This window comes from Eucyclogobius newberryi, unplaced genomic scaffold (genome assembly GCF_026437365.1).
Source record: "Eucyclogobius newberryi isolate DKJ021-1_F unplaced genomic scaffold, fEucNew1.0.hap1 SCAF_2, whole genome shotgun sequence".
NCBI classification, from domain to species: domain Eukaryota; kingdom Metazoa; phylum Chordata; class Actinopteri; order Gobiiformes; family Gobiidae; genus Eucyclogobius; species Eucyclogobius newberryi.
This window is the reverse complement of record NW_027315834.1, coordinates 10,720,268-10,746,690: the sequence shown is the minus strand read 5'-3', so window position 1 is coordinate 10,746,690 and position 26,423 is coordinate 10,720,268. Positions and strand designations below refer to the sequence as shown.

The 26,423-nt window shown below is 41.5% G+C and overlaps 1 protein-coding gene across 2 annotated transcripts in view; it reads left to right on the top strand.

Moving 5' to 3' along the window:
* Nucleotides 1–6,255: 6,255 nt before the first annotated feature.
* Nucleotides 6,256–26,423, top strand: part of stxbp1a (syntaxin binding protein 1a) — a 42,469-nt gene continuing 22,301 nt past the window's right edge. For both annotated transcript variants that reach the window (XM_072453444.1, XM_072453443.1), the window contains exons 1-7: nucleotides 6,256–6,395; nucleotides 21,002–21,051; nucleotides 21,574–21,655; nucleotides 21,742–21,818; nucleotides 23,134–23,212; nucleotides 23,286–23,389; nucleotides 25,875–26,023. In XM_072453444.1, coding sequence (XP_072309545.1) covers nucleotides 6,359–6,395; nucleotides 21,002–21,051; nucleotides 21,574–21,655; nucleotides 21,742–21,818; nucleotides 23,134–23,212; nucleotides 23,286–23,389; nucleotides 25,875–26,023 — 578 coding nt within the window. In that variant the 5' untranslated portion in view covers nucleotides 6,256–6,358. The remainder of the gene's footprint in view (nucleotides 6,396–21,001; nucleotides 21,052–21,573; nucleotides 21,656–21,741; nucleotides 21,819–23,133; nucleotides 23,213–23,285; nucleotides 23,390–25,874; nucleotides 26,024–26,423) is intronic.

Here is a 26,423-nt window from a genome sequence, read left to right as displayed (position 1 = left end):
ATATTTCATAAGGCCTGAACTCACCCTGCCCTGTTCTGTCTGTGTGACAGCGCCCCCCTGAGGCTTCATGAAGAACCTACCGCAGATATCATTATTATCAATGAACATGACATACTCTAGTGTCCAAACTGCTCTCACAGAGACACACATCTGAGGGCCACAGCCTGGTTAATGGCCCGTTCAGACCGGTGCGGCAAAAGCGTCCAGTTTACATTCAAAGTCTATGTAAACGCGCGTCGAGCACCTCCTGCGTTTTTGCGGCGCGGCTTCCGCTTATTTGCGGCGCGATTCGCCGAGGAGCGCGGCGAGGCGGGCGCGCTTTTGCGTTTTCCGCTCGAGACGCTTTGACGGGCGAATAAGCATCAAAGCATCAAAACGGTTCGCCGCAAATAAGTTCAGAATTTTGAGCTTTTCCGCGGCGCGGTGGTGCAGCAGCCAATCAGAGATGACGCTCCGGTGACGTACGTACACATTTCACCCCGAGAAGAACCGGCACCACAACAATGGCAGACGATATAGATATATATATATATATATATATATATATATATATATATATATATATATATATATATATATAGATATAGAGATATAGATATATATATAGATATAGAGATATAGATATAGATATAGATATAGAGATATAGATATAGATATAGATAGAGAGATATATCTATATAGATATATCTATCTATATCTATAGATATATCTATATAGATATATCTATCTATATCTATAGATATATCTATCTATATATATATATCTATATCTATAGATATACATCTATAGATCTATATCTATAGATATAGATCTATAGATATACATTTTATATATATATAGTTATTTACTGTTCTATTTTTCCACAAAATAAATTATTTTATATTATAAAATGTGTGTCCTGTTTACATGCATCTTTTTCATATATATAATACTGGGGAGTCTGTGGGAAATTCAGTGGCTATTTAAAGATGTACTTATTTAATTTACCACAATTCAAGATCATAAACAAAGACAAACAAGGACAAGATGAGATAATCCTTTATTAGTCCACACAGTGGGGAAATTTCAGTGTTACAACGCACAAGTAGGTACAGAAGTAATACAGTTTCAGATGGTGGATTTAACACAGAACGAGCATTTAATAAGGCTCAGAATATGAATGAAATGTCTGAATCCCAATGTAAGGTTTATTATTGAAGTTATAATGTTAACATTTGCAGTGAGAATGATTTCCTATGATAATTTGGCCCAATTCAGCAGAAGACTCGAAAGCCATATTTAAGCAATATTAAGGACCATCGCTGTCGAAGTGTTTGACTCAAGGCATGAAATAGCAACTTTGTATTTGAACTTTCTTTTAATATACTTTCTTTCATTCTTTCTTAGTTTGACTTTTGTGTAAAGAGCATGTTTTATTTTCAGTGGTGCAAAGACAAGACTACTGACAATTTGGGCTCGAGTAAAAATACAGTTAAAGGGCTAAAATGAACTCGATTACAAGTTCAAGGAGGCCAAATGTAAAAGTAAAAAGTACATGTTAAAATACTATTGACAGATATATAGTTGAGTAATTCCCTATTCTGTGTCGTGGGTTTGAGCTTGAATTATGAGGAGTCTGAATTAATTAATTAATTAGTAGAAAAAAGGGGTGGGGTTAAATAAGTTGTATTTATTTATTTGCTAGGGACAGTGTAAATATGACAGATTATAAAGATGCTAGTTTCCATCTGTTGTCTCTAGACAGATTAACATTCAAACTTTAAAGGTTAGGGTTTTAGTTAATGGAAATTCTCCTACAATCAGAGGGCAGTAGTGACTTTTACTCTTTACATTCACTTGAGTTAATTTTTTTTTTAATGCACTTCTTGGAGTAAGTTTTGGACACTCGTGAGTAAAAGTGTTGGTTCCTGGTTGTGTTTCTTGCACGGCTCCAGCAGATGATGTTGTTTTAAAATCATTTCTAATAACTCAACAATTTGCTACAAAGTCCTTCCCCAGTCTCATCTCCCGCTGCACTGCCCTGTCCAATAAAGCACACAGGCCAAACAAATAACATACAGATTATGTTTTGTTCTAAATAAAAATTACATAAACCACAAATTATGTTGCATGATAGGCCCAGACAGTTTCTCTGTTGTTCCTGTATGTTACTGACTTGAGTAATAGTTCCCCCAAATGACCTCTTTACTCTCACTTTGATCATTTTTGGACCATACTTTGTACTTTCACTTGAGTAAAATTATTTCTGTGTACGTTTTCGGGCTACTCTACCTCTAATCACAGTAACACAATTATTTGTAAAACTTCCATCTCTGTTTATTTGAGTTGTAACACTACTACTACTACTACTACTACTACTACTACTACTACTGCTACTACTACTACTACTACTACTACTACTGCTACTACTGCTACTATTACTACAACTTCTACTACTCTTACCTAAGTACATCTTGGCTAAGTATACAATATTATACGCAAATATCTTTGGTTAATCATGATGTTATCTTACCCTCTCACAGTATACACTACTCTTATTGTAAAGGTCATTTTAACACATTTACATTGTATTATAAGGTTTTGCTTATTCATTTGGTGACTTTCTGTGTGAGAGGAAGATGCTGTGAAAAGAAAATCCACAGGTCACTTACGTAAAGTAATGTGACCTGTGGTTAATGTTAAAAACATGGACAAAACATGTTGAGCGTTGTTCAAACACAAGGATCAAGCTACAGTTGACAAGGGTAGAAATGAATGTATTGTTGAGTAATTTTAATTTACAAATGTATGAAAAACGGTTCATGAAATAAGTTAGTAGCACGGTGGTTATACAGATACAATGTAATTGGCCATGGACCCGTTGCAGTTCGCATACCGGCCTGGCATCGGAGTGGAGGACGCCGTCATCTCCCTGCTGCACCGCTCTCTCACCTGGAAAAGCCTGGCAGCTCTGTGAGGATCCTGTTCTTTGATCTCTCCAGCGCCTTCAACACCATCCAGCCGCTGCTCTTGAGGGACAAGCTGGAGACGGCTGGTGTGGAGTATGACCTGGCAGAGTGGATCCTGGACTACCTCACAGACCGACCCCAGTTTGTGAGAGCCCGGGACTGTGTGTCTGACACTCGGACCTGCAGTGTGGGGGCGCCCCAGGGCACTGTCCTCGCGCCCTTTCTCTTCACCCTTTACACTGCAGACTTCAGACACGACACGGACAGCTGTGTCCTGCAGAAGTTCTCTGACGACCCTGCCATCATCGGACTCGTCACGGACGACGATGATGCGGAGTACAGAGGACTGGCACAGGACTTTGTGGACTGGTGTCAGCGGAACCACCTCCTCATCAACGCGGGGAAGACCAAGGAGATGGTTGTGGACTTCCGCAGACGCCACCCCACTGCCCCCTCACCAGTGAACATCCAGGGACGGGACATTGAGAGAGTGGACTCATACAAGTACCTGGTTGTTCATCTGAACCACAAACTGGACTGGACTCATAACACAGACGCACTGTACAGGAAGAGCCAGAGTCGGCTCTACCTCCTGAGGAGACTCAGGTCTTTTGGAGTGACAGGGCCACTCCTGAAGACCTTCTATGACTCTGTGGTGGCATCAGCTCCTGTAGGTGTGGCCTGCTGGAGCAGCAGCATCACAGAGAGGGAGAGGAAGAGGCTGGACAAAGTCATCAAGAAGTCCAGCTCCGTCCTGGGCTGCGCTCTGGACTCGGTTCAGGACGTGGGGGACAGAAGGGTCCTGGCTAAACTCACATGTATGCTTGACCATGAGTGTCACCCCCTGCAGGACACTCTGTCCGCTCTGGAGAGCAGCTTCAGTGAGAGACTGATCCACCCTCGCTGTGTGAAGGAGAGGTTTCACTGGTCTTTCCTTCCTGCTGCTGTCAGACTTTATAACAAACACTGCTAGTCCTGAACACATGCAATACTGATTTAACCATGTGCAATACCGTCATATTCATGTGCAATTACTGTCATACTCACAAGCAATTAAGGCCATATTCATGTGCATACAACTGATGTAAATAAGTTTGTTTACTTACTTACTATTAGTATTATTTAGTCTTACGCTAGCTATTTTTACTTTATTTTATTGGCTCGAGCCTTCCATGGAACATGGAATGCGACTAGACATTGTTCTTGCCATGGTTTCTTATTATAATTTTTCATGGTCAAATTTTGCCACAACTCGTGCATTTTTGACCCCCTGAACATTGATGAATGTCACACATGGGGACATAGGTCACACACGGGGACATAGGTCACACATGGGGACATAGGTCACACATGGGGTCATAGGTCACACATGGGGACATAGGTCACACATGGGGACATAGGTCACACATGGGGTCATAGGTCACACATTGGGACATAGGTCACACATGGGGGCATAGGTCACACATTGGGACATAGGTCACACATGGGGGCATAGGTCACACATGGGGACATAGGTCACACATGGGGTCATAGGTCACACATGGGGACATAGGTCACACATTGGGACATAGGTCACACATGGGGGCATAGGTCACACATGGGGACATAGGTCACACATGGGGGCATAGGTCACACATGGGGACATAGGTCACACATGGGGACGTAGGTCACAAATGGGGTCATAGGTCACACATTGGGACATAGGTCACACATGGGGGCATAGGTCACACATGGGGACATAGGTCACACATGGGGACATAGGTCACACATAGGGACATAGGTCACACATGGGGACATAGGTCACACATGGGGACATAGACGCGATCGGCCCGAACTCCAATAAAATGGAGGTTGCTAGAACGCCCGTCGCAACAGTGCCGACTAGTTCAAAAAAGAAAAAATATGAAACGCTTAATCTTTGGCCTAGGCACATGAGACTTGGGACAGTGATAGAGCTACCTTTGACCTCTGACCTTTGACGAGTAAAACACACCTGGCAGCATCGCTCTATGATAAACAGGAAGTCAGCCATGTCGAATCAAAGTGGCACCGCCACGCTTGACTTTTTTTTTTCAAACTCGTACTTGTCCTAGGTTTTTTGTCCGATCGAGCTCAAAACAACACCTTTTGCATCTAAAGACATTGAAATTTAATAAATATCCAAAAGAATGTTGATATTCTTTACGGTCTCCGCGCCCTCAAAAAAGGCTTCATTTTCAGTGTTTTCAAGGACAAGTCACACCTGTTGGAATTGATCTACGAGCTCATATTTCACTCACTAATGCGTTTTTATGATCTGATTGGAAATAAATACCCATGTAACAAATTTACTCTATAGCGCCCCCTACCCATTGTGTGAAAAACTCAACATTGTATGATTTGTTTGAAACTCATGGTTAATATTCTCCTCGAGACGCCATGAAAAAAGTGCAGTGCAGATATTGTGTATTTTCACAATTGGCCAGCAGAGGCGCAATGAATGCCTTCACTTCCTCTTCCGCTTTTATTTTGATTCAACATTTCCTCTCGTGCCGCATTAGAATTATTATTCTTTAGACTTTATTCTTTAGGCTTTATTATTTAGACTTAATTATTTTGACTTTATTCTTTCTGCCACAACTCGAGAGGGAGAGGGAGAGAGGTTGTAGGATTTTTGACGCGTTTCCACTCTGTAGCCCGGGTCATTTTGTAGTCTCACTCCATTTTTGTAGTTCCTCCTCTTTATTTTCCTGGACACACGGGAAGGCGGTCGCGCGGGAGGCGAGAGCCATCATCGCCGCTGCCGCGGCTTTAATTTTATTTTATTATTATTATTTTATTATCTTATTTTTATCTTTATCTTTTTATTTTATTTATTATTTTATTTTGTTTTCTTCTCCTTCCATGCCCTATTAAGATATGAGAGGAGTTTGGTTTAGAAGAGTTTTTTGTTTTGTTCAAGAGTTCTTCTATTAAGAGTGTTGTTTTGAAATATCCTATAATCTGTCCTTTCCTTCTGTATCTACTGCGTTGTAACAACGAAATTTCCCCATGTGTGGACATTAAAGGATTATCTTATCTTATCTTAATTGTTATTTATGTGTTCTTGCCTCGCTCTTACTTTGGTTGAATGGCACGCAAATAAAGCAATAAAACTCATTAACCATCACTGCTGGCCTTCTTAATTTGATTGGAAGCTACTTTTATAAGGTGTATTTCTTCACTGCGCTGTCGTTCGTGGCACCGGAACCCGCCAATCGCAGCTCGGAGCGCACAGACGCGCGCGCTGACGTCTCCGCTCCGTGCGCCTCCGCAGAGACGCACGCTCACGCACTCGCGCACGCTCACGCACGGGCGCGCGCATCCACCTAAAGGGGAGGGAGGACGCGAAGAGCCTGCCGAGGAAGGGTCGCACTAACAGTCGCTGCATCATGGCTCCAATCGGACTAAAGGCGGTGGTGGGAGAAAGTAAGTCGTTCCGCTTTTCACACAACCGTAATCGCCTCGTTGGTTCGCGTGTCTTTTACGCGCGTCACGGGCTCGTCCGGGCGCGTTTACGGTTCCGAGGTGAGGATGCGTGTCTTGGCCGAGCATCTGGGCGAGGATGAGGATGGAGGATGGAGGAAGGAGGCGCTTATTGTGTCAAAGCTGATCATCTGCAGAGGCCACTTTGCGTCCGCCGTTGCGTAATTCCTTGATTAGCTCGAATGGGGATGCGAAATGTGCGTGAAAGCCAGGCTGTATCTGCGTGTACGTGCGTGTGTTTTAAGGATGGATGCGCCTGGAGGTGGGGAGGGGAGGGGGACGCACACGAAGCTCACATCCGCCCTTTAGCCCTGCTCCTTTTTGCATGGAAGGAAATACAGGCACAGTCGAAATTGCGCATCATTATTATTTCCAGGATTTTTTTTGTTCACGTTTGGGTTTAATGTCGGGATGAACCAGATCCAAACCAGGATTTGAAGCAGTACAAAGCAGTCAGTGAAATGAAAAACGCCAGGTTTAACAGCTAGGGTTAATAAGTAGGACCAAACCAGGGTTAAAACTGAACTAATGTATGACCTCCGCAGTTAAATAGATCCACGCACGGCCCTGTGTGTTTGTGAATGCGGCAAACCACGCGCCCCTCACGCCCTGTGGCTGCTCCCCTCTTTCGAATCCAGCCTCAAAACGTTACGGAACCGTCCCACTCTCCATCACCACGAGCCACCCCGCAAATCGGGCTCATCCTCCGCAGCCACACGCCGCATGTGTCAGGCCCAATGGCGCAAACAGGCCGCTGCTCCTGGGATGCGCATCGGCTGTGCGTGCGTGCACCGCTCTGCGCCACTCGTCTACCACGCTGGAGAGAGACAGAGAGAGGGGGGGGGGAGAGGGAGCAGCGCGTGCGTGTGTGTGCGTGAGGTGGGGGTGCAGGGCGGAGGATGGGTGATGGAGGAGGTGTAGCGCCGTGTGAGAGGGTCAAACGCAGGTGCAGTGGAGGGAGGCTTTAAAGCTGCGGGGGGGGGTCGAAATGTGTTGTTCATTTCCAGGATCTGTTCAATTTTGAGTGTTTATTTACTACATAATATTTATACATGGGAACAATTCTGACAATTAAAATGCTCATGGTTCAATCAGAGAACTACAATCAGAATAGTGTAGGATGCTTTTACAATGCATTGTATAGTGTGACTTTTAAGACTTGTTTTCCCATCTCATTTACTCATGCATGTTTCAGTGATGTTTCCCCTCACTCACTGGTCTTTGTTTCCTCTTTGTTGTAGTGATTTTTTTATCGTAGGCAGGAGGAAAATATACTTTTTTTTTACCTCATTATAGGGACAGTCCTGGTTTATTTGGCGGTGGAAGAGAAAGTCAGGGGTTTGACTCCGTGGCCTTTCTGGGATGAGTTTACATGTTTCTTTACATGTTTCTCTCAGTGTCTTGGGTGGGTTTCTTCTGGGGTCCGGTTTCCAAACAAGTACAATAGATAAATCCTCCTAATGTAGTCCTGACCAAGCCCAAAATCTAAATCATACATACATTTCCTCATATTAGATCAATATCCTTATTTGAAATGTAAAAAATACATATAAAATGATAAATGGGCACCATATTGCAGACAAAAAGTATGTGTTCTTTAAATAATGACTGGGTGTTGATTAGAATGTGTAGAAAACCAAAGCAGTTTCAAACTTACATTTTAAACGTTTGATAGGTCCAGCTTTTTGGCATATTAAGATTAAGATTAAGATCAAGATATTCCTTTATTGTCCCACATGGGGAAATTTCATTGATGCAACGCAGGTAGATACAGAAGAAAAGAACAGATCACTTATAGGAAGTTTGAAAAACACTCTCAGTTGAAGATCTCCTATAAACAAAAACTCCCATAGACAAAACCTCCCATTTCCCAACAAGGGATGGAGGGGGAAAATAATAAAGATAAAAATAAATAAATACATTATTATATTTATATATATATATATATATATATATATATATATATATATATATATATATATATATATATATATATATATATATATATATATATATATATATATACATTTTAGCAGTGGAATTTAATATGTCTTATTTTCAGTTGACATTATTCATCCATTCATCATTCTTACTGAAATTAATAACCAATAAAATATATAATTTTACATATTTACTAATGAAACAGGAATTTTACTGGTTCACTGTGGCAATTCTGAAGTAAGAGTGAATCATAAAAAGAACACGGAAACAGCTTTTGCGGTCGTCCGTCTATTGTTTTTGGTCTTTAATATATGGACTTTTTTCATGATTGATTGTTTTTCAGGCCTCTATAACCCAAACAAAAATACACTTCTATTTGTAAAACGTCAGATAAATGGCTGAGTCGACCTTGTTAAACCGTATCACATTTTATTTTAGTCTGAGAGTTTAATCCTTGATTTATTCCAGCGCTGAATTTTAAGTTGTTATAATTCCTTTAGTTTCGACCTGGAGTTGTTCTGTTTGTGTTTGTTCTTGTTGTGACAGTTCTGAGTTTATTTAATGTGCCAATGACAGGTTTTTATGATTCTCCAAATTTGACTTCATTTGGTGTAATTATTATACCTGTTGTACATATAAATTATAGTTTTACACCAATCGAGCAGGTATTTGTGGAGAAAACATTGAGAAATCTGTAGAAAATGACAGGAAGTGACATCACACTAGGGACACTCATTTCAGTCAAAGTTTATGCATAATTTACACAAAAGAAACAACTTTTTTGACTCTCTCAACATGAACTAAATCAAATTGCTCTCATATATTTTATTTGTCAAATTTAAAACAAACGTGACTTCAGATTAGTTTTTGGGTAATATCCTAATGTGATGTCATCAATTACAAACAGGAAGTAAAATTATAAACCTATAAAATGTGCTATTCTGTGATAACATTTTTATATATTTTTAGCAAAATTCAAAATATCTTAACTGCATTTTAGTTTAATGAGTCATCCGACCTGTAGGGGGCACTTTAAAGCGTTGGAAAATTGCTGGTGGAATAAAAAGTATAAGCTAAAACTAGCTCAGTTTTTGTGTTTGTTTTATATATACATATATATATATATATATATATATATATATATATATATAGATATAGATGTGTGCTGCATTGTGCTGATTCACAGCGGCTCCATCGGACTCGTGCATGTGTGGAATCCCCTCCCCCACAGCCTCTTGCTCCTGATCTAAACTGCGTTTAGGCTTTTGGAGGCTCACATCGCTCTTAAAGACAACACCACCTGCACATATATCTGTGTGCGTCTTCGAAAAAAGGATGAATGCACATTTGTAAAAAGCTGCCATTGAAATTAAAGTGATTATTTATAGATACATTGAGATTTTCAGCAACGTTTTGACCAAATAAAGGTTGAAATGTCATGACTGAAGGCTTTTAGAGAGAGAATATTAACAAATAAAGTGTATTGTGGATGAGAATCTGAAATTGCTTATCCTTTTTTGACATTTTGATTTAATAACGCAGCTGTCTTTGTTATAAAAACGTTTTTTTACATGTGTCTTGGAGTCTGCACAGTCCAGATAAGGTTTACAATCATCAAAATACAACTACAGTTTTGTTTAGTCCTGGTTCAGACGTGAGTGAAAACTAAAAGGATATGATGTTTTGTGGTAGCTGGTCAGATTCTAACAAACATTTGGCAGGAGTCTTTCTTATAGTTCACGTTACAGCAGCTCTGAGTGAAGTGCCACTGCAAATACTGGGCCTTTTGTTGCCTTTTTGAATCTTTTTTACTGTAAACAATTAATTCAACACTTTCCTTTCCCCCCCATTTTTATAAAAGTACAAACAATAACAAAACAACAACTACAAGTTGTTGAGCTGGACCAGGTAGACCATAAGGCAAAAAGGAGTAAAAAAAAAGAAATCTGCAACAACAACAGAGGAATTAGAGCATAATGAAATCTGAATCATTGTCCCATTTTGTCCAATAAAGTCTATTTTTTAGTTGAATCCTGGGGTAATTTCCCCCATTTTGTTTGTAATACTTACATTTTCCATATCCAAAACAGAGCCATGTAATAGAGACACTGGTTGCTTTATACTCAGTTAAAGCACTCATTCTGTCCTTATTAGTCTGTCTGTTTGCATTGTTAGGCAAATAATTATTATTGTCAGTACTACATTACAAAATAACAAGTTTTTTGGTTTAGAGTGGGACTGCAACGCATATGAGCCATTTTTTAGACCAGAAGTCACTGCATTTAAGATGAAAGATACATACATTACTAAATACATTTACTTGATATTTATTGATATATATTATTATTTATTGTTTAAAACGTGACAGTGGATTGCATTTATTGTCAATCAAAGGTCTTTTCATCATCCAGGCTGGAGTTAATGGATCGTATGAACATGTTTGTGGAGCTCTAAACCTTCTGCTGTTTGGAAAGAGAACACGGGGCGAGCAATGTCCAGAAGAATCTGGAGACGTCCTGAACACAGTGGAACGGTCCCAGTCAAATACAGAGGAAGTAGAGAAAGCTTTAGAGAGTTATTTAAATGTATTCATTTTTTCTTCCACAACTCTATTCAGTGTGTTATAGTCGACCAACATAAAGAGATTTGTCTGGAGCACAGCAGAAAGGAGGAGGAGTGACTTAGCGGGTGTTTTGTTCCTACAGTGCGTTCTAAAAATATATTTCGTAGTACTTCTTTGTATACACTGCTGATTCTGTGGTTGTTGTGTAAGTGCAGTTTGGGTCATCTCAGTTTTAGTCGAGTCATCCAGTATTTTTCAAACCTTTTTTAGTCATTGAACACTTTTTTGGTTCAAAAGATTCTACACTACCTTCTAATATTATCCCAGAGCACACCTTATTGACCTTATTCCCTCCCGCCTACGTGTCCCTCTCTTTTACCACGTGATCGGCACTTCTGTTGTAATGGCTCTTCCGGTCCAGCGGGAATTCTGTTGGTTTAAATGGAGAACGAGGGAAAAGTCTTGTTGCTAAATGCTCTGAAGTAGATTGATTTGTGTAACATATCCAATGTTCATGTGACCAACAAGTGAACAATGCACCGATTCCCTGGGCGGCCCGAAAACAGCTTTTTAGTCTGTGTAGATTTTATTTTCTCTGGAGGTCGGCAGCCCTGTGTTCACTATACAACCAGAAGGATTAAGTCATAGACGGGCTTCTGGAATTTGGTAAATAGAGGTAAAAAAGTGGTATATAATGCAGTTCATGCCACTAAACGGTTTTGCTTTCTTATTTTTGGATTGAAATTACGCTCAGGACACTCCAAAATGGTGAACTAAGAGTCAACCAATGATTTCTTCAGTCGCCCTTGACCGTTGCAGAACGTTGTCAGGCCAGTGCGTCCTGTGTAAATGTCCTGAGAAACATGTCTAACCTTTGACCGCTGCCTCCCTGTGCTGATGTCACGAATGCTGCAGAGGGCCTGTGCACACTGGTTTGGACTGGCTCGCTCTTACATATCCGCAGCTCTCTCTTTCTCTCTCTCTCTCTCTCTCTCTCGCTCTGTCTAGTCAGGAGACAAACTCACAGGCCGAGAAACAAAATGAGAGAGAGCCATAACAAGTCCTCAGGTTTCCACTCGGAAGTCGACCGGAGCTGCTGTGAATCCGCGGCGAGACATCGTAAACGGAGAAATGAATCAGTCTCTAATTGTAGTAATAGCATCAGCAGCAAAGTGAAGGGTTAAGTTAAGTTAAGCAGCCGACCGTTCCATTAAAGGATCTGGGACCATGAGTCAGGAACTTGTTTGAACACGTTCTGTCGCTCTTATGTTGCACCATGACAGAGATTCATTTGTCTGGGATGGGCTTGTGCAGGTCTTTCCTAATCGTCCTAAGGAATCTCCGACTGCTTTGTGTTGTCTTGGAAATGAAACAGACAAATAGCGAAGGACATTGGTTTTACTCTGTCACAAACTGAATTGTTCTTCTGGTTCTGAAACCCAAACAAGGGATCTTTCTTACACTGTCTGTAGGGTTCATGCTGTTGGCGATGTCATAATGCAGCAAAGGATCGCTATAACCTGTTTTCTGTGGCTAAATTGTAAGTAAGAGTGGTCAATATGGTCAAAAAACAATATATTGATACATCTTTTGGAGTGTCTCGATAACGATTTTCAGACAATATTATAGTGTGCGTTTGAATATATCGATTGAGGTTCAAGTTTCGCATCTGGTGAATTGACCATGAAATGAACCACAAAAGTGCAAGATTATCACTTTATTAATCCTCATTTGGGACATTACACTCGACATTCCTGTTTTTTAAGGTTTATCTTGCCCGAAGGCTTCATTTGCAGAACAATTAGTGTGGAATGTTAAAAGAGAGGGGCGAGACATTCAGCAAACAGTTGAGATTCGAACCCACGGCAAACCCAACCACACACGTGCAACACCTTTAAGCACTTTTAATTACATTTTTATTGTCTTTATTATAGATGATACATGCAATAGTCCGCATTTTCATTGACTCAATAAAGTAAAATCAATTTTTTTTGCTCAGATATATTGTAAAAGCAGCTATTTGTGTGAAAATGAGACCGCCGTGCTCTGTCTGTATCTGATTATAGCGAGTTTTATTCTTCTCAAAGCAAGAAGTGGGCGCTTTTAGCTTCTTAGTTGTTCGTGTGACGGCTTCAGCGAGTGTGAAAAGTGCATATGAACCACGAAGGTTTTAGTGGAATCAAGTGTAACAGACAAAGGCACAAAAAGCTCAAGATCGCACAAAAACTTCATTCATATTTAGTGCAGCACTTTATCCACATTGTTGTTGTTAGAAGACTTCTTTCAGTCCATTACGTTTGACTTTTATTAGACTTTTCTACATCATTTGCTACAACTAAGCCACATTTGTGTCTCAAAATGCGGCTGTACCTCTGTTCAATGTCATTTGTTATTGTTTAAATGACAGTAAATATTAGGATTTTTCTGATATTGGAGCAGTTTATGCAGATTTTCTTCTTACATGAGCCAACAGAATCACGATTGCGCTCACGTGTCTGACAGGGACTGATTGTGACGCATTGTTCTCATGCCACGTTCCCTTCGGAGGTTGAAACTCAGGTCTGAGAGACGTTTTCTCAGAGTTCCAGTGGCGTGCAGTGACTTTTATGGACGGTCAAGCCGACTCGGGGTGCTCATCAGTATTTGTGGGGACCATTTGCACGCAAAAGGGAGAAAAAAAAGTCAGTCTCGAACCCCAAAGGGCGACCTCCTTATCCCACTGAGCTAAACTAACTTACCCATTTCAGCTTCACCGATCACTGATGACACAAACTAGTGCTCTATGCTATTAAAATACTGCCTGTATTTCTAACTAACGTCTAATCATGATAAACGTGAACCAAGCTTGAGCTACAAACAAAGACTTGTCTCTAAATGATGTTTGATGATGATGTTTTTAAGTCACTTTGTTGAAACGTGGTGCTGCTGTTGCTTTGCTTCTACTCCAGGTACAGCTCCTTTAATGTCTGGATTTAACGTTTGGCCAACGCTCTAGCTCCAGTTTCAGGCCCGTGTCGAGCTTGTTAGCCTCAGTTTGCTCAGCTGCTGCCTGCGTTTGGTGTTTGCTCTGCTCCTTCCTCCCGTCGGCCTGACCCGGCTCTGCTTTGTTATCGTCATGAAGCTACTGTCGGAAAATTGTGCTGTCTGTAAGCCTTTTGTGCTTATCTTATTATTCCACCACCGACACAAACGATACACGTCAGCTTTATCTGTTGCACGAAGTGAGTCGTTGTGTCTGGTTTGTTGTTATTGGAATAATGTGACATGTACATTTATCTCCTCTAAAGTCCATCAAAGAAAAACAATCAAGGCTAAATCAAGGCTATATAAGTAGTCATATTTATTTTTTATCATTATTAATAGTATTATTAATATTTAAATCTTATTATTAGGCCCGAGCGCCACAAGCTGGCGAGAGGCCTATTAATCTCTTTAAGGCCGTGCGAAGCACGGCTGCGAAAGTGCGCACGTAGTGCGCACGAAATCGAGCGCGAAGCGCTCGCCCACTTCCAAACACTCACTAACGCACTCATTCACTCATGCACGCCCCGTGCATACTAATTAGTAGTAGGAAAATGGAACTTTACCGTTGTAAACGGGCGAAGCCCGTGCAAAAGTGCGCACTAAACGAGCACTTTTATATTATAAAGCACTCATTTGCGCTAAGTAGCTCACGAATACTTTCCCCATATCTTGCATGTTCCGTGCATATAAGCATGTAATGCAAAAATTTAACATTATTACTGTATAGAGGGCCAAAAACACAAAGTGGGCGGAGCCCACTCAAAATTAACGAAAGTACCCGTCAGTGACCAGGGACCCACACCATGAGGTAGGAAAGCGCGAGCGCTTTCCGAAAATGTATAGTTTATGATATTTGGAAAATGGGAAACATTGTTTTCGCATCGGAATATTTAGGCCCGAGCCCCAGCAGGGCGGAGGGCCTATTGCTCCCGCAACGCTGCCGAAGGCAGCGTTGCAACTGTCTGACCAAACATGCGGGCGCAGCCCGCATGTTTGGTGCCCCGTCGCCCCTGGCAAGTACAGTGAACTAGCCCATGCCGAAGGCATGGATCATGCATACTTACTCCTGCTATGACAGAAATAGTCAACAATTTGTGAATGGGCGTAGCCCATTCACAAATTGTTGACAACAGCAGCGCAAAGCGCTGCATTCCTCCAAAAACCCTCCTGGCATCGTCCTGTACGCGAGAATCCATGCCGCAGGCATGGGCCATGCTTGTATCTGCTAAAATCAATGGAAGTCTATGGGGAGTGGGCGGGGCATCCTGACGGAATGGGGAGTGACGAGCGCGTAAGCGCTCGTAATGATGATTCCACCCCATGGCGGCATTGGGAAGGCTTAGAGCTTTCAAACGATGTATAATTTGTTGTTATAGTGGAAACGGCTATATTGTTTTTGCTAAAAATATTATTATTTTTATTATTTTTCTTGTTCTTCTGCTTTTTGAGCTCTAATTTGACCCCCTGAACATGCTCAAAAACTCACCAAACTTTACCGAAAATTCAAAATCGGCGAAAAATTTTGTTTTTTCTGGGCCATTTTTTTTTTCGTTAAAAAATGGCGCGACAGCGCCACCGACAAAAGTCAAAATACATTGTGGGAGACGCCCCGAGGTCAACTTTGTCGTAAAGCTACGAAATTCGGAACACGCATTCCTCTTGTGAGGACAAAAAACAAAAATATTATTGTGGCCACGCCCCCAGACTTACCCTATGGCCGCCATCTTCCTTTGAAAATGAAAACACGCTGTGTTAGCCATTTTGTTCACGTGAAACTTTGACGAACTCCTCCTAGGGCGTTTTGCCCACCGACTTCAAAATCAGCGGACGTCCTCTGGACAAGTGGGGCATCTAAAGTTATCCAATTTTTTGAGATACCTTTTACGGTCTGTGTGCGGCGCAGCCGCAAAGTTGGACAACTTATTTTGGGATATTGCAGATCTAAAAATTGTTCCCATTTGATCAAAACAAGTCCGATTAGGACCAAATTTGAATCAGTTGTTCAACTTTCTAGTTTGGACCAGTTTATGATGACAAAATTGAAATGGGCGCGATAGCGCCCCCTACAGAGTGACCTTTAAATTAACATTGAAGGTCAAAAATTAGTTTTACCAAAATTTTCTAAACTTTACCCAAAATTCTATTTTGGCGTCGCGATCAAAAAAGCCAACAAGACAAATGCCTTAATTTTTACGGCGTAGTCGTAGCGATGACATAAACCTCCCATGTTATCCCTATGGGAAAACCGCTAAATCTCTCGAATATCCACATTTTTATGTTTTACACTTTAACAAAGTCCTCCTAGTGCGTTTTGCCCACCAACCTCAAAATCGGTGTACGTCCTCTAGACAAGTGGGGCATCTAAAGTTATCCAAATTTTAAGGATAGCTTTTACGGTCTCTGTGCGACGGAGCCGCAAACGTTTCCCAGAATTCTGACTATTTGGCCTTCAGAGTGGCCTATAAACAATAGTTTTTCCAAATTAATTTTGAACAAAATTCTAATTTGCCATCCTGATCACAAAAGTATGAGAGCCAAAGTCATATTTTGTACGGCGTAACCGTAGCGATGACAGAAACATCCCATGTTATCGTTATGGGAAAATCATAGAATTGCTCAAATCACCACATTTTTACGCTTCACACTTTAACAAACTCCTCCTAGGGCAATTGTCCGATCAAGTTCATATTTGGAGAATATCATCTACACAAGCGGGGCATCAAAACTTATCCATATTTTGATTCTAAGTGCTACGGTCTCTGTGTGGCGGACCCGCAAATATATGTCAGAAATGGGAAAACAGCGAAATCTCTAAAATGACCACATTTTTACGCTTCACACTTTAACGAACTCCTCCTAGGGCGATTGCCCGATCAAGCTCATATTTGGGGAAAATCATCTACACAAACGGGGCATCAAAAGTTAGTCATATTTTGATTTTAAGTGGTACGGTCTCTGTGCCGTGGAGCTGCAAATATACTGTCACAAATGGGAAAAACGCCAAATCCTTGAAATGTTCACATTTACGCTTCACACTTTAACAAACTCCTCCGTGGGCAATAGCTCGATCAAGCTTTACTTTGGGAAATATCATCTACACAAGCGCGGCATCAAAAGTTATCCATATTTTTATTCCAAGTGCTAAGGTCTCTGTGCGGCGGCGCAGCAAATTTGACTGACACTTGTGTTGATTTGCACTGGATTGGCCATGTCCAATGTGTCCCCGTCTGTCAAGTTCTTTTTTAATTCAACACACAATAAGGGCGCCATCTTTATCAAGTCGAAAGCGCAGAGTCGGAAGGCCGGCGGCCCGCGAGGGCCGTTGGATGCCGCTTGCGGCTTTAATTAGGCCCGAGCGCCACAAGCTGGCGAGAGGCCTATTAATCTCGTAAGGCCGTGCGAAGCACGGCTGCGAAAGTGCGCACGTAGTGCGCACGAAATCGAGCGCGAAGCGCTCGCCCACTTCCAAACACTCACTAACGCACTCCTTCACTCATGCACGCCCCGTGCATACTAATTAGTAGTAGGAAAATGGAACATTACCGTTGTAAACGGGCGAAGCCCGTGCAAAAGTGCGCACTAAACGAGCACTTTACATTGAGATGACGACCGCGAAGCGGTCGTCATCCCCATATAAAGCACTCATTTGCGCTAAGTACCTCACGAATACGTTCCCCATCTCTTGCATGTTCCGTGCATATAAGCATGTAATGCAAAAAATTAACATTATTACTGTATAGAGGGCCAAAAACACAAAGTGGGCGGAGCCCACTCAAAATTAACGAAAGTACCCGTCAGTGACCAGGGACCCACACCATGAGGTAGGAAAGCGCGAGCGCTTTCCGAAAATGTATAGTTTATGATATTTGGGAAATGGGAAACATTGTTTTCGCATCGGAATATTATTCTTTCTTTCTTTCTTCTTCTTCTTCTCGGGACCAACCCCCCTATTTTTCACCCAGTGAACATTGACGAAAAGTCACAAAAATTTGCACACCTCTAAAAATCGTGCCTCTCTACATTCTGGCTATTTCCCTTTTCTAAAATAAAAAAAATTGGCGCGTCAGCGCCCCCAAATGTACCAAAAATGCATTGAGAGATGGGAAATGACCCAAAAAAAATCTGATCGTAGAATCATGAAATTTGGCGCAGAGGTAGATGGTGACAAGAGAAGTAAAAAATATTATTACGGCAACGCCGTCCGCCCAACCAAATGTCGGCCATATTGCTTCAAAAATGGCTAAACATGACTTCGGAGTTTTTCCAAACGTCGTACTTTTACGAACTCCACCCAGGGCGTTGGCCCTAAAAAACTGAAATTTGGTGAAAATGCTACTGAGGAGTGGGACATCAAAAGTTATCCAAATTACATTGATACCTCTCACGGTCTCTGTGCGGCGAAGCCGCAAACTGTAGCAAGAATTTCAGAAATCTCCCAAATTTAACATTTCTGCCGTTTGCGCAGATAAAGTCCGAATTGCGTCAAATTAGAATCAGTTGTTAAACTCTTTGCCCTAAACCTACTTGAAGTGAAATAAATTAATTTGGAGCCACAGCGCCCCCTACAGATTTTATATGGAGGTTAAATATTTAGTTTTGCGAAATTATATGAAATTTGACACACAACTCAATTTTGGCATCCCCATCAAAAAAGTCAATGAGACCCATGTCATAATTGTTATGGCTTTGCCGTAACGATGACCGAAACCTCCCATGTTATTCCAATGGGGAAATCGCCAGAACATGTTTACACTTTAGACTTTCACAAACTCCTCTTAGGGCGTCAGCCCTATTAACCTGAAATTTGGTGAGACTCATCTTCAGGGGTGGACCATCAAAAGTTATCCACATTTTTATTCAAAGAGTCACGGTGTCTGTGCGGCAAAGCCGCACATTTTGCCAAGAATTCAAAATAAAATTGCTTTTTGATGGTAAAACAAAGGGGAGAAGATGTGACAGCGTCACAGATTCAGCAGTAGGCGTAATAAAAGGACAATTGGGGCGCTAACGCGGCGTGGCGGCGGTGTGGCGGCGGTGTGGCGGCGGCGTGGCGAGGGCCGATCATTGCCGCTTGCGGCTATATTTATTATTATTATTATTAATAATAAGTAAAATCAGGAATAAAACAGCCTTTTTTAACATTTCCATTGTAAAAACAGTACATTTCTGTCAAAAATTTAGAAACATTTATGTTTCTAGAATATATGTATTGCAATATCGATTATGGCCTCAGCTAATATTGTGATATCGATACTTTTGCGATACATTGTACTTTTTTTTTGCAAGTAAAATTTCTGCCCGGGAATATGTTATTGGGTATCAGTTCTATAAAAAAAAATATTTAAAAGATTAAATAATAGATATCAGTCCAAAATGTCTGTTCATGTTTAGTGCAGTCAATGAATGTAGTAAAATAAGTCATATTAATGATCACTGTTGGCTTAGAATCTGTCAAAATGTTTGAACTTGTGTATTCTTTTGGACAAATAACACATGTATTTGTTTTCATTAGTAAATCATTTATATTGGAACTGAAAAGCTGGAGTATTTTGATCACAAACTATAACCAAAAGGGTTTGCAGCAGACATCTCGTGATATTATTACATTTGTGGAGATCTTTTTACTACCCAAACTGAGCCGTGTTGCCGCGGTGACTTTGTTCCAGGCCCAGATTGTCTTTGCGCTCTTCGTGTAGAAAGACTCTGTTTGTGGGTCATTCGTCATCCCTTTATGACCTTGATTCATGTTCTTCTTCATTTCTAAATACCGTATTTTTCGAACTATAAGTGGCACCTTTTTTCATAGTTTTGGCTTATACTTATATTTATAATAATATACTTATACTTATTTCCCAGAGCGACTTATATGTGATATTATTTGTTATTTTCACACTTGCACCCTTTTTCATACTCCAGTGCAACTTATATATGTTTTTTCTTCTCTATTATGCATTTTTTGGCTCGTGCGACTTATACTCTAGTTCGACTTATAGTCCGGAAAATGAATATATGTTTATATTTCAGTCTTCTATCAAACTAATCTGATTTATTTTGAAGCAGTCGCCTCTCAGGTCTTTACAAATTGAATTAACAAACAGAAAGTTAGAAAATCAAACCATGAAACAGCCATCAACCACTAAAAGTCAAGCAGATGAACCAAACGTCATATTTAAATGAGACATATTGTCCAAAACACATCTTTAGGAGCTTGTTCTGCTTCTCAGTCTCTCACTCAACGTTGTGGTTATTTAGAGTGATTCTTGCACGTTTGAGTAATCTTTATTCTCCTGCATTAATTCCTGTTTTATATCATATAATACAACACATTATAAAACACATTTTAATGCCATTATTCAGTATTTTGTTATTAAATACATTTTCACCCCAAATACATGTTTAGAGTCCTGACTGTGAACGCTTTGTGAACATTGCCGTTTCAAATGTTGTGTGTAAAACAGTGGCACGCGGCTTGTTTGTGTGATGTGTTTGTGTGACATGATCCAGAGTCGTAAACGGCTGCGCTGACACATGCTGGTGACAATCTGTGAACTGCCTGTCAGGATCCATGAATCACACTTGACAGAATTATAAATGAAAACGATACGAGGAGTTTGTGTCCTTGAGCAAGATAAAGATGCAGAGAGTTCGAATCCCGACTCCGCCAATGTTCGCTGTATGTCGTCCCTTCTCTGTCATCCCCATTCCACGCTCAACTGTCCTGTCTAGTAAAGCCTACGGGCCCGAAACATCCATCAGCACCAGCAGTAGTGGGTTAAGCTTTTCCCTGGAAACCGAAAGGTAAACAGTTTGAGTTCCACCAAACGCGAGTCATTTGACACTTCCATTGCTCTCTCCGATCTCACTAAGACAGAGATGTGGCTGGTTGAGTCACAGAGGGCATCTGGCGTAAAGACTCAGGCCCAACCATTCCCCTTTTACCCCTCACAAACGAGGCAACAATTAAATGTGAACAAATCACGGAAATGCCATCATTGTTTTTTGTTTGTTTTGTCTTTTGCAGAGATTATGAACGATGTGATCAAGAAGATCAAGAAGAAGGGAGAATGGAAGGTGAGTTAGACCAGTAAAGTCGAGGGTCCACTGCACGTCGTCTTTTAAGGTTTATGGCTGTCACGCTAGAAAATATTTCAAGATTATCCGATGGTTCATATGATCAATCCTCGTTACGACTAAAGTTTGTTCGAGCAAATATCAGGTTTGTGTATTGTGTTCACAGTCCCATCCATGCTAAGCTCTTCTGCCATTAGTTTGAAGAGTCTTGCGTTTACTTCTGGTCACACGTTCGACAGAGATTGATCGTAGACGCAGTCAGAGGAGGGCTCACTCTGCGACCAAGATTCCAAATGCGCAAATTCAGACGCGCTTGATATTAATCACGGCTGGACTTCGGGCGCACAACAGTTCTAAGTTTAATCTTTGTCCCTGCTTCACTGTGAGACCTACGACCCACAGTTTTAGCTACGACTCGCGTGTGGCCAAAATGGTGCAGTGGACTCCCGCTTTGACGCTCATGACACATTACACGAAGTCTAAATGTGAGTGAATCGCACTTATGAATGTTTGTGCTCCCAGGCTCTGATCGTGGACCAGCTCAGCATGAGGATGTTGTCGTCCTGCTGCAAGATGACCGACATCATGACAGAGGGCATCACCAGTAAGCACGAGCTCTTTCACGATACCGAAGTGATATTTTCTCCGTATAGACGCGCATCTCTAACTGTGTGAAAATGTGCGCTTCAGTTGTGGAGGACATCATGAAGAGGAGAGAGCCGCTGCCGAGCCTGGAGGCCATTTACCTGATCACGCCCACAGAGAAGGTACAATGAAGCCAACTCTCGTAGGACGGCGCACTTTGTAACTTGTCCACCAACTCGAAACGGAAAAAGGATTTGTACTCAATTCCGTTTACTTCTGAAGAGCCCAAAATACCAGCAGCAGTCGCATCGCAGGGCTTTGGAAATTGTTGATTTGACCAACGGAAAGTTACAAAAAGGTCTTTTTGTCAATAAAAGACAAGCAGATTAACCACCATTCACAGGGAAGTGAAAGTAAAGTCTTAGTTGGACATATTTTTGGCTATTTTGATGTCTGTAGTGTCTCATATTATTACCCCAGATCCTTATTAACAAATGAGCATGAGCTGCTGCTACTAAAGCCAAAACAGGTTCAACACAATGAAAATTAGAAGCATTAATGTGTGTGTGTGTGTGTGTGTGTGTGTGTGTCCTACTTTAACATCTATTTATAGACATTTATGCTTTCCCTAGTTAACTGTAGGTCCAATGATGAAACGTACATCTTTACAAGATTAGGCGTTTTACATGCTCGGTTTACATGTTTTTAATTTAGTTTTTCCTGTTAGGTCACTACAATTGAGGCAATGAATGTCAAGCACAGTTCATTTCAACTTTGCGCATGTATTTTGAGCAAATGAAGTAGTCATACAGGAGGATCGAAGAAAATTAAGTAGGGCTGCCACCTTGAATCGACTAATCATGAGAAGGCCAGTATAAAAAGTAATCATAGTTGTATTTTGATCATCGTAATGCCTTTCATAACAAAGACAACAGTATTATTAAATCAGAATGTAATAAAAATGATTTTCCACAAGTCCGAAGGTGCACTAGTCTGAAGATTATGGGTTAGGGTTAGGGGTTAGGGGTTAGGACTTGTGAACCTTCAGACTTGTGAACCTTCTGACTTGTGAACCTTCTGACTTGTGAACCTTCAGACTTGTGAACCTTCTGACTTGTGAACCTTCAGACTTGTGAACCTTCTGACTTGTGAACCTTCAGACTTGTGAACCTTCTGACTTGTGAACCTTCAGACTTGTGAACCTTCGGACTTGTGGGTAGGGTTAGGGTTCACAAGTCCAAACCTTCGAACTTGTGAACCTTCGAACTTGTGGGGTGGAACCTGATTTTCATCTAAATGTGCTCTCTCTAGAAGCCTTAAATCACCATATTTCAACCTTTATTTGTTTGATTATGTATTTAAAAAGTCTCAATGTACAACAGAAATAATCTAGTCGACTACTAAAATAACCGTTAGCTACTAGTTAGTTGTAGCCCTAGCTGCAGTCAAAGTGGTTGGGAAATGATCTAATATGAATGAGGTTTCCTCTTTGTCCAGTCTGTCCACACTCTTATCGGAGACTTCAAAGATGCCCACTCGTCCAAATACAAGGCAGCGCACGTCTTCTTCACTGACTGTAAGTACACGCCCAGCACCTCTGTAAATGTGTGTAACGTGTGTGTGATAACTGTGCGTTTCCCCCCCCGCAGCCTGCCCCGACCCGCTGTTCAACGAGCTGGTCAAGAGCCGCACCTCCAAAGTCATCAAGACCCTGACGGAGATCAACATCGCCTTCCTGCCCTACGAGTCCCAGGTACGAACACGCACACGAGCAGGGAAATGCCCTCAGATCGGCCATTTTGGGTCATATTTCAGCATTGGTTTAGCTCTGGTTTGGTCCTGGTTTAAGTCATAGTTTTGAGTCCTGGTTTAGTGCTGTCTTTGTCTTGGTTTAGTCCTAGTTTAGACCTGGTAATATACTGGCTTTGTGTTGGCTTAGTTTGGTTTAGAACTGGTTTATTCCTGGTTTTGCCTTGGTTTAGTCCAAGTTTTGATCAGGAATGGATTCAAGTTTTCCAATCTTATAACCGATGTGCTCAAACCGTATTTTTTTAAGTTTACTCTGACACTATGTGCTTCTTTCTTGTGGTTTCTTGCTGAAAAGCCTGTAGATGCTCCGTTAATGCTGAAAAAATACAACTCCAACCTGATTTGAGCGAAGGGTTGCATAAAATTTATGCAACCCTTCGCTCAAATCAGGTTTAATGTTCCTGTAGGTTAGGTGAATAGTGTTGTCGGTGTAGTTTGTTGCGCTTTAGGGGTTTGTCTGGCCTAGTTTAGATCTGATTTGGTCCTGGTGTAGTGCTGCTTTATGGTTCACACCGCAGCGTCCAAAGCGTCCGGTTTACATGCAAAGTCGACGGTGGACTGTAAACAGAGATTACCCGCTGTTTCATTATCTGGAGAAAGGACCGAAACAAACCCTGCACCAGCAAAAATGGTGGCCGTGTGTAAAGTAAAGACACAAAAACCACTCTCTCCACCTGGTCTGCCATCGCACGAAGAGAACAACCACACCGGGAAACACAACGAAAACTTCTCGGACACAAATGTGCATCGGACGCCTTGGACGTTTGTTTTTCAGCGGCTGAGTTCAAGCTGCGTAGACGTCCAAGCAGGGGCGATAGGCACGAATCTGACGAACACAGTGTTTAGTCCTGGTTAATCTTGATTGATATTTACCGTATTTTCCGGTCGCACCAGAGTATAAGTCACACCAGCCCAAAAATGCATAATAGAGAAGAAAAAAAACATATAAGTCGCACTGGAGTATGAAATGCGGTTGCAAGTGTGAAAATATAAACAAATAATATCACATATAAGTCACTCTGGAGTATAAGTATAAGTACATAAGTATAAATATAAGTATAAGTCGCACCCTGGCCAAAACCTAACGGAAAATACGGTAGTTTGTTCGTTCTGGCTTTGTGCTGCTGGTTTAGTGTTTTAGTCCTAGTTTAGAAAGGGTTAACACCGGGTTTAGTGCTAGCATGGTTTAGTTTTTGAACTGGTTTAGTCCTGGTTTAATGTGGATTCAGCATTGGTTCAATCCTCGTTTAAATTTGGTTATTCCAGTTTTGATTCTGAAACTGCTGGATGTTGAGCTTATTTTAACTGATTTCTGCTCTACTTTTCTAATGTGTGATACTGGTGGCTCGTCATGGAAGACATTTGGATATCACAGTCTGCAGTACTTATTGATTCATCTCAAAATTGACACCACCTTTGGTATTAAAAGCATCTTATTGAGGTCATATCTTAGCTTATTTGACAGTCATTTTGCACGATCCCTTTGTCTGGCTGAGCCTCTGAGGACAGCGCCGGGTCCACGCTCCTGCCTGTCCTCTGTCATTACTTCAAACCCACTGCTTTCAGCTGCAGGCCAAAGACTGCCACATGCCCCGCCCACTCGCTCTCAGGGCCGCGGCTCATTGGGCAAACCACATCTACATGGCTACACTCAGCCAATCAGACAGAGGAGCCTTCCGCAGAGCGTCATGTGACTGGACAGATGGAGGAGAGGAGAGCAGGGAAGGAGGAGAGAGGGTGTAGGACGCATAGAAGGGAACATGCAAAGAAGGAAATCAGGTTCAAGGACAGTCAATGTGAGTCAGAGAGATACTGTCAGTGGCACCGTTCTATATTAGCATTTGATCAAATCTGTGCTCTCAATGAGTCAATGAGTCCATGTAATCCCTCCCTCAGTCCAGGAGTGGTCCATGGTGGAAAGGACTTGAAGATGTGCGCACTAAAATGTAGAGTAATTTAGTGGATTCTATTTGTTGCATTAATTAAGTACTGCAATGAAACCAAACAACCATTGCACACATCAACACAGAAAATACTCTAATTCTGGTTTACAGTTTGCTGTGCATCTTCATCTAAAAGCCAATGGAATGGGTGATTGAAAGAAGAGTGAAGGAGGGATTTTTTTGTGAAGAACGAAAATGTTACTTTAAATAGAAAATAACAAATCGATTTTTCATTCAACGTTTTACTCGGTAAGTCAATGAACATGAAGAAGCAGCACAAATCAACAGAAAAATACTCCCAAAAAACCACTCACATCGATCACTGACACATTTGCAAGGAATAAAGTGTTAAAAAGGTGCTGATCCTGTGGGCGTGGACAGAGGGCCACTTCACCAGAGTAAAGGCTGCAGTGGGGAACGGTGCCATGTTTTCGATGCTGGAGGAGGACTTCTTACCATGGTAACGTCTGTAATGTGTTTGTGCAGGTTTACTCCCTGGACAACCCCGACGCCTTCCACAGCTTCTACAGCCCTCACAAGGCCCAGCTGAAGAACTCCGTGATGGAGCGTCTGGCCGAGCAGCTCGCCACCCTGTGTGCCACGCTCAAGGAGTATCCCGCCGTCAGATACAGAGGGTCAGTTCAGGGCACTGTTTTGGGCCCTTCACGTTGCATGGCACGTCAAGAGATGGAGACGTCAGGGATGAAGGGAGAGACACTGGTGAAGAGGAGGGGATGGAGAGGCTGAGATGGTTCTGCTGCTGTGGAGAAGTTCATTTGATTGAATACTGATTGGTTGAGAGTTAAAGGAGCAGGTTGTGATTGGCTGAAATGTCATACTAGTTGAATATAAACTTTAATGTATTCTTTCTGGGAATTTTCATGGTCCATCACAAAGTTCATCCATCCCACCTCAAATGTTTAGAAGTAACTAAATGTGTGTTGTAAATGAGTATTCACAATTATCATTTTGAGTTTGTGTTTTCTTGTACACTTTCACTTTCATTCGGTGAGATTCAGAATACAGTTACTTTCT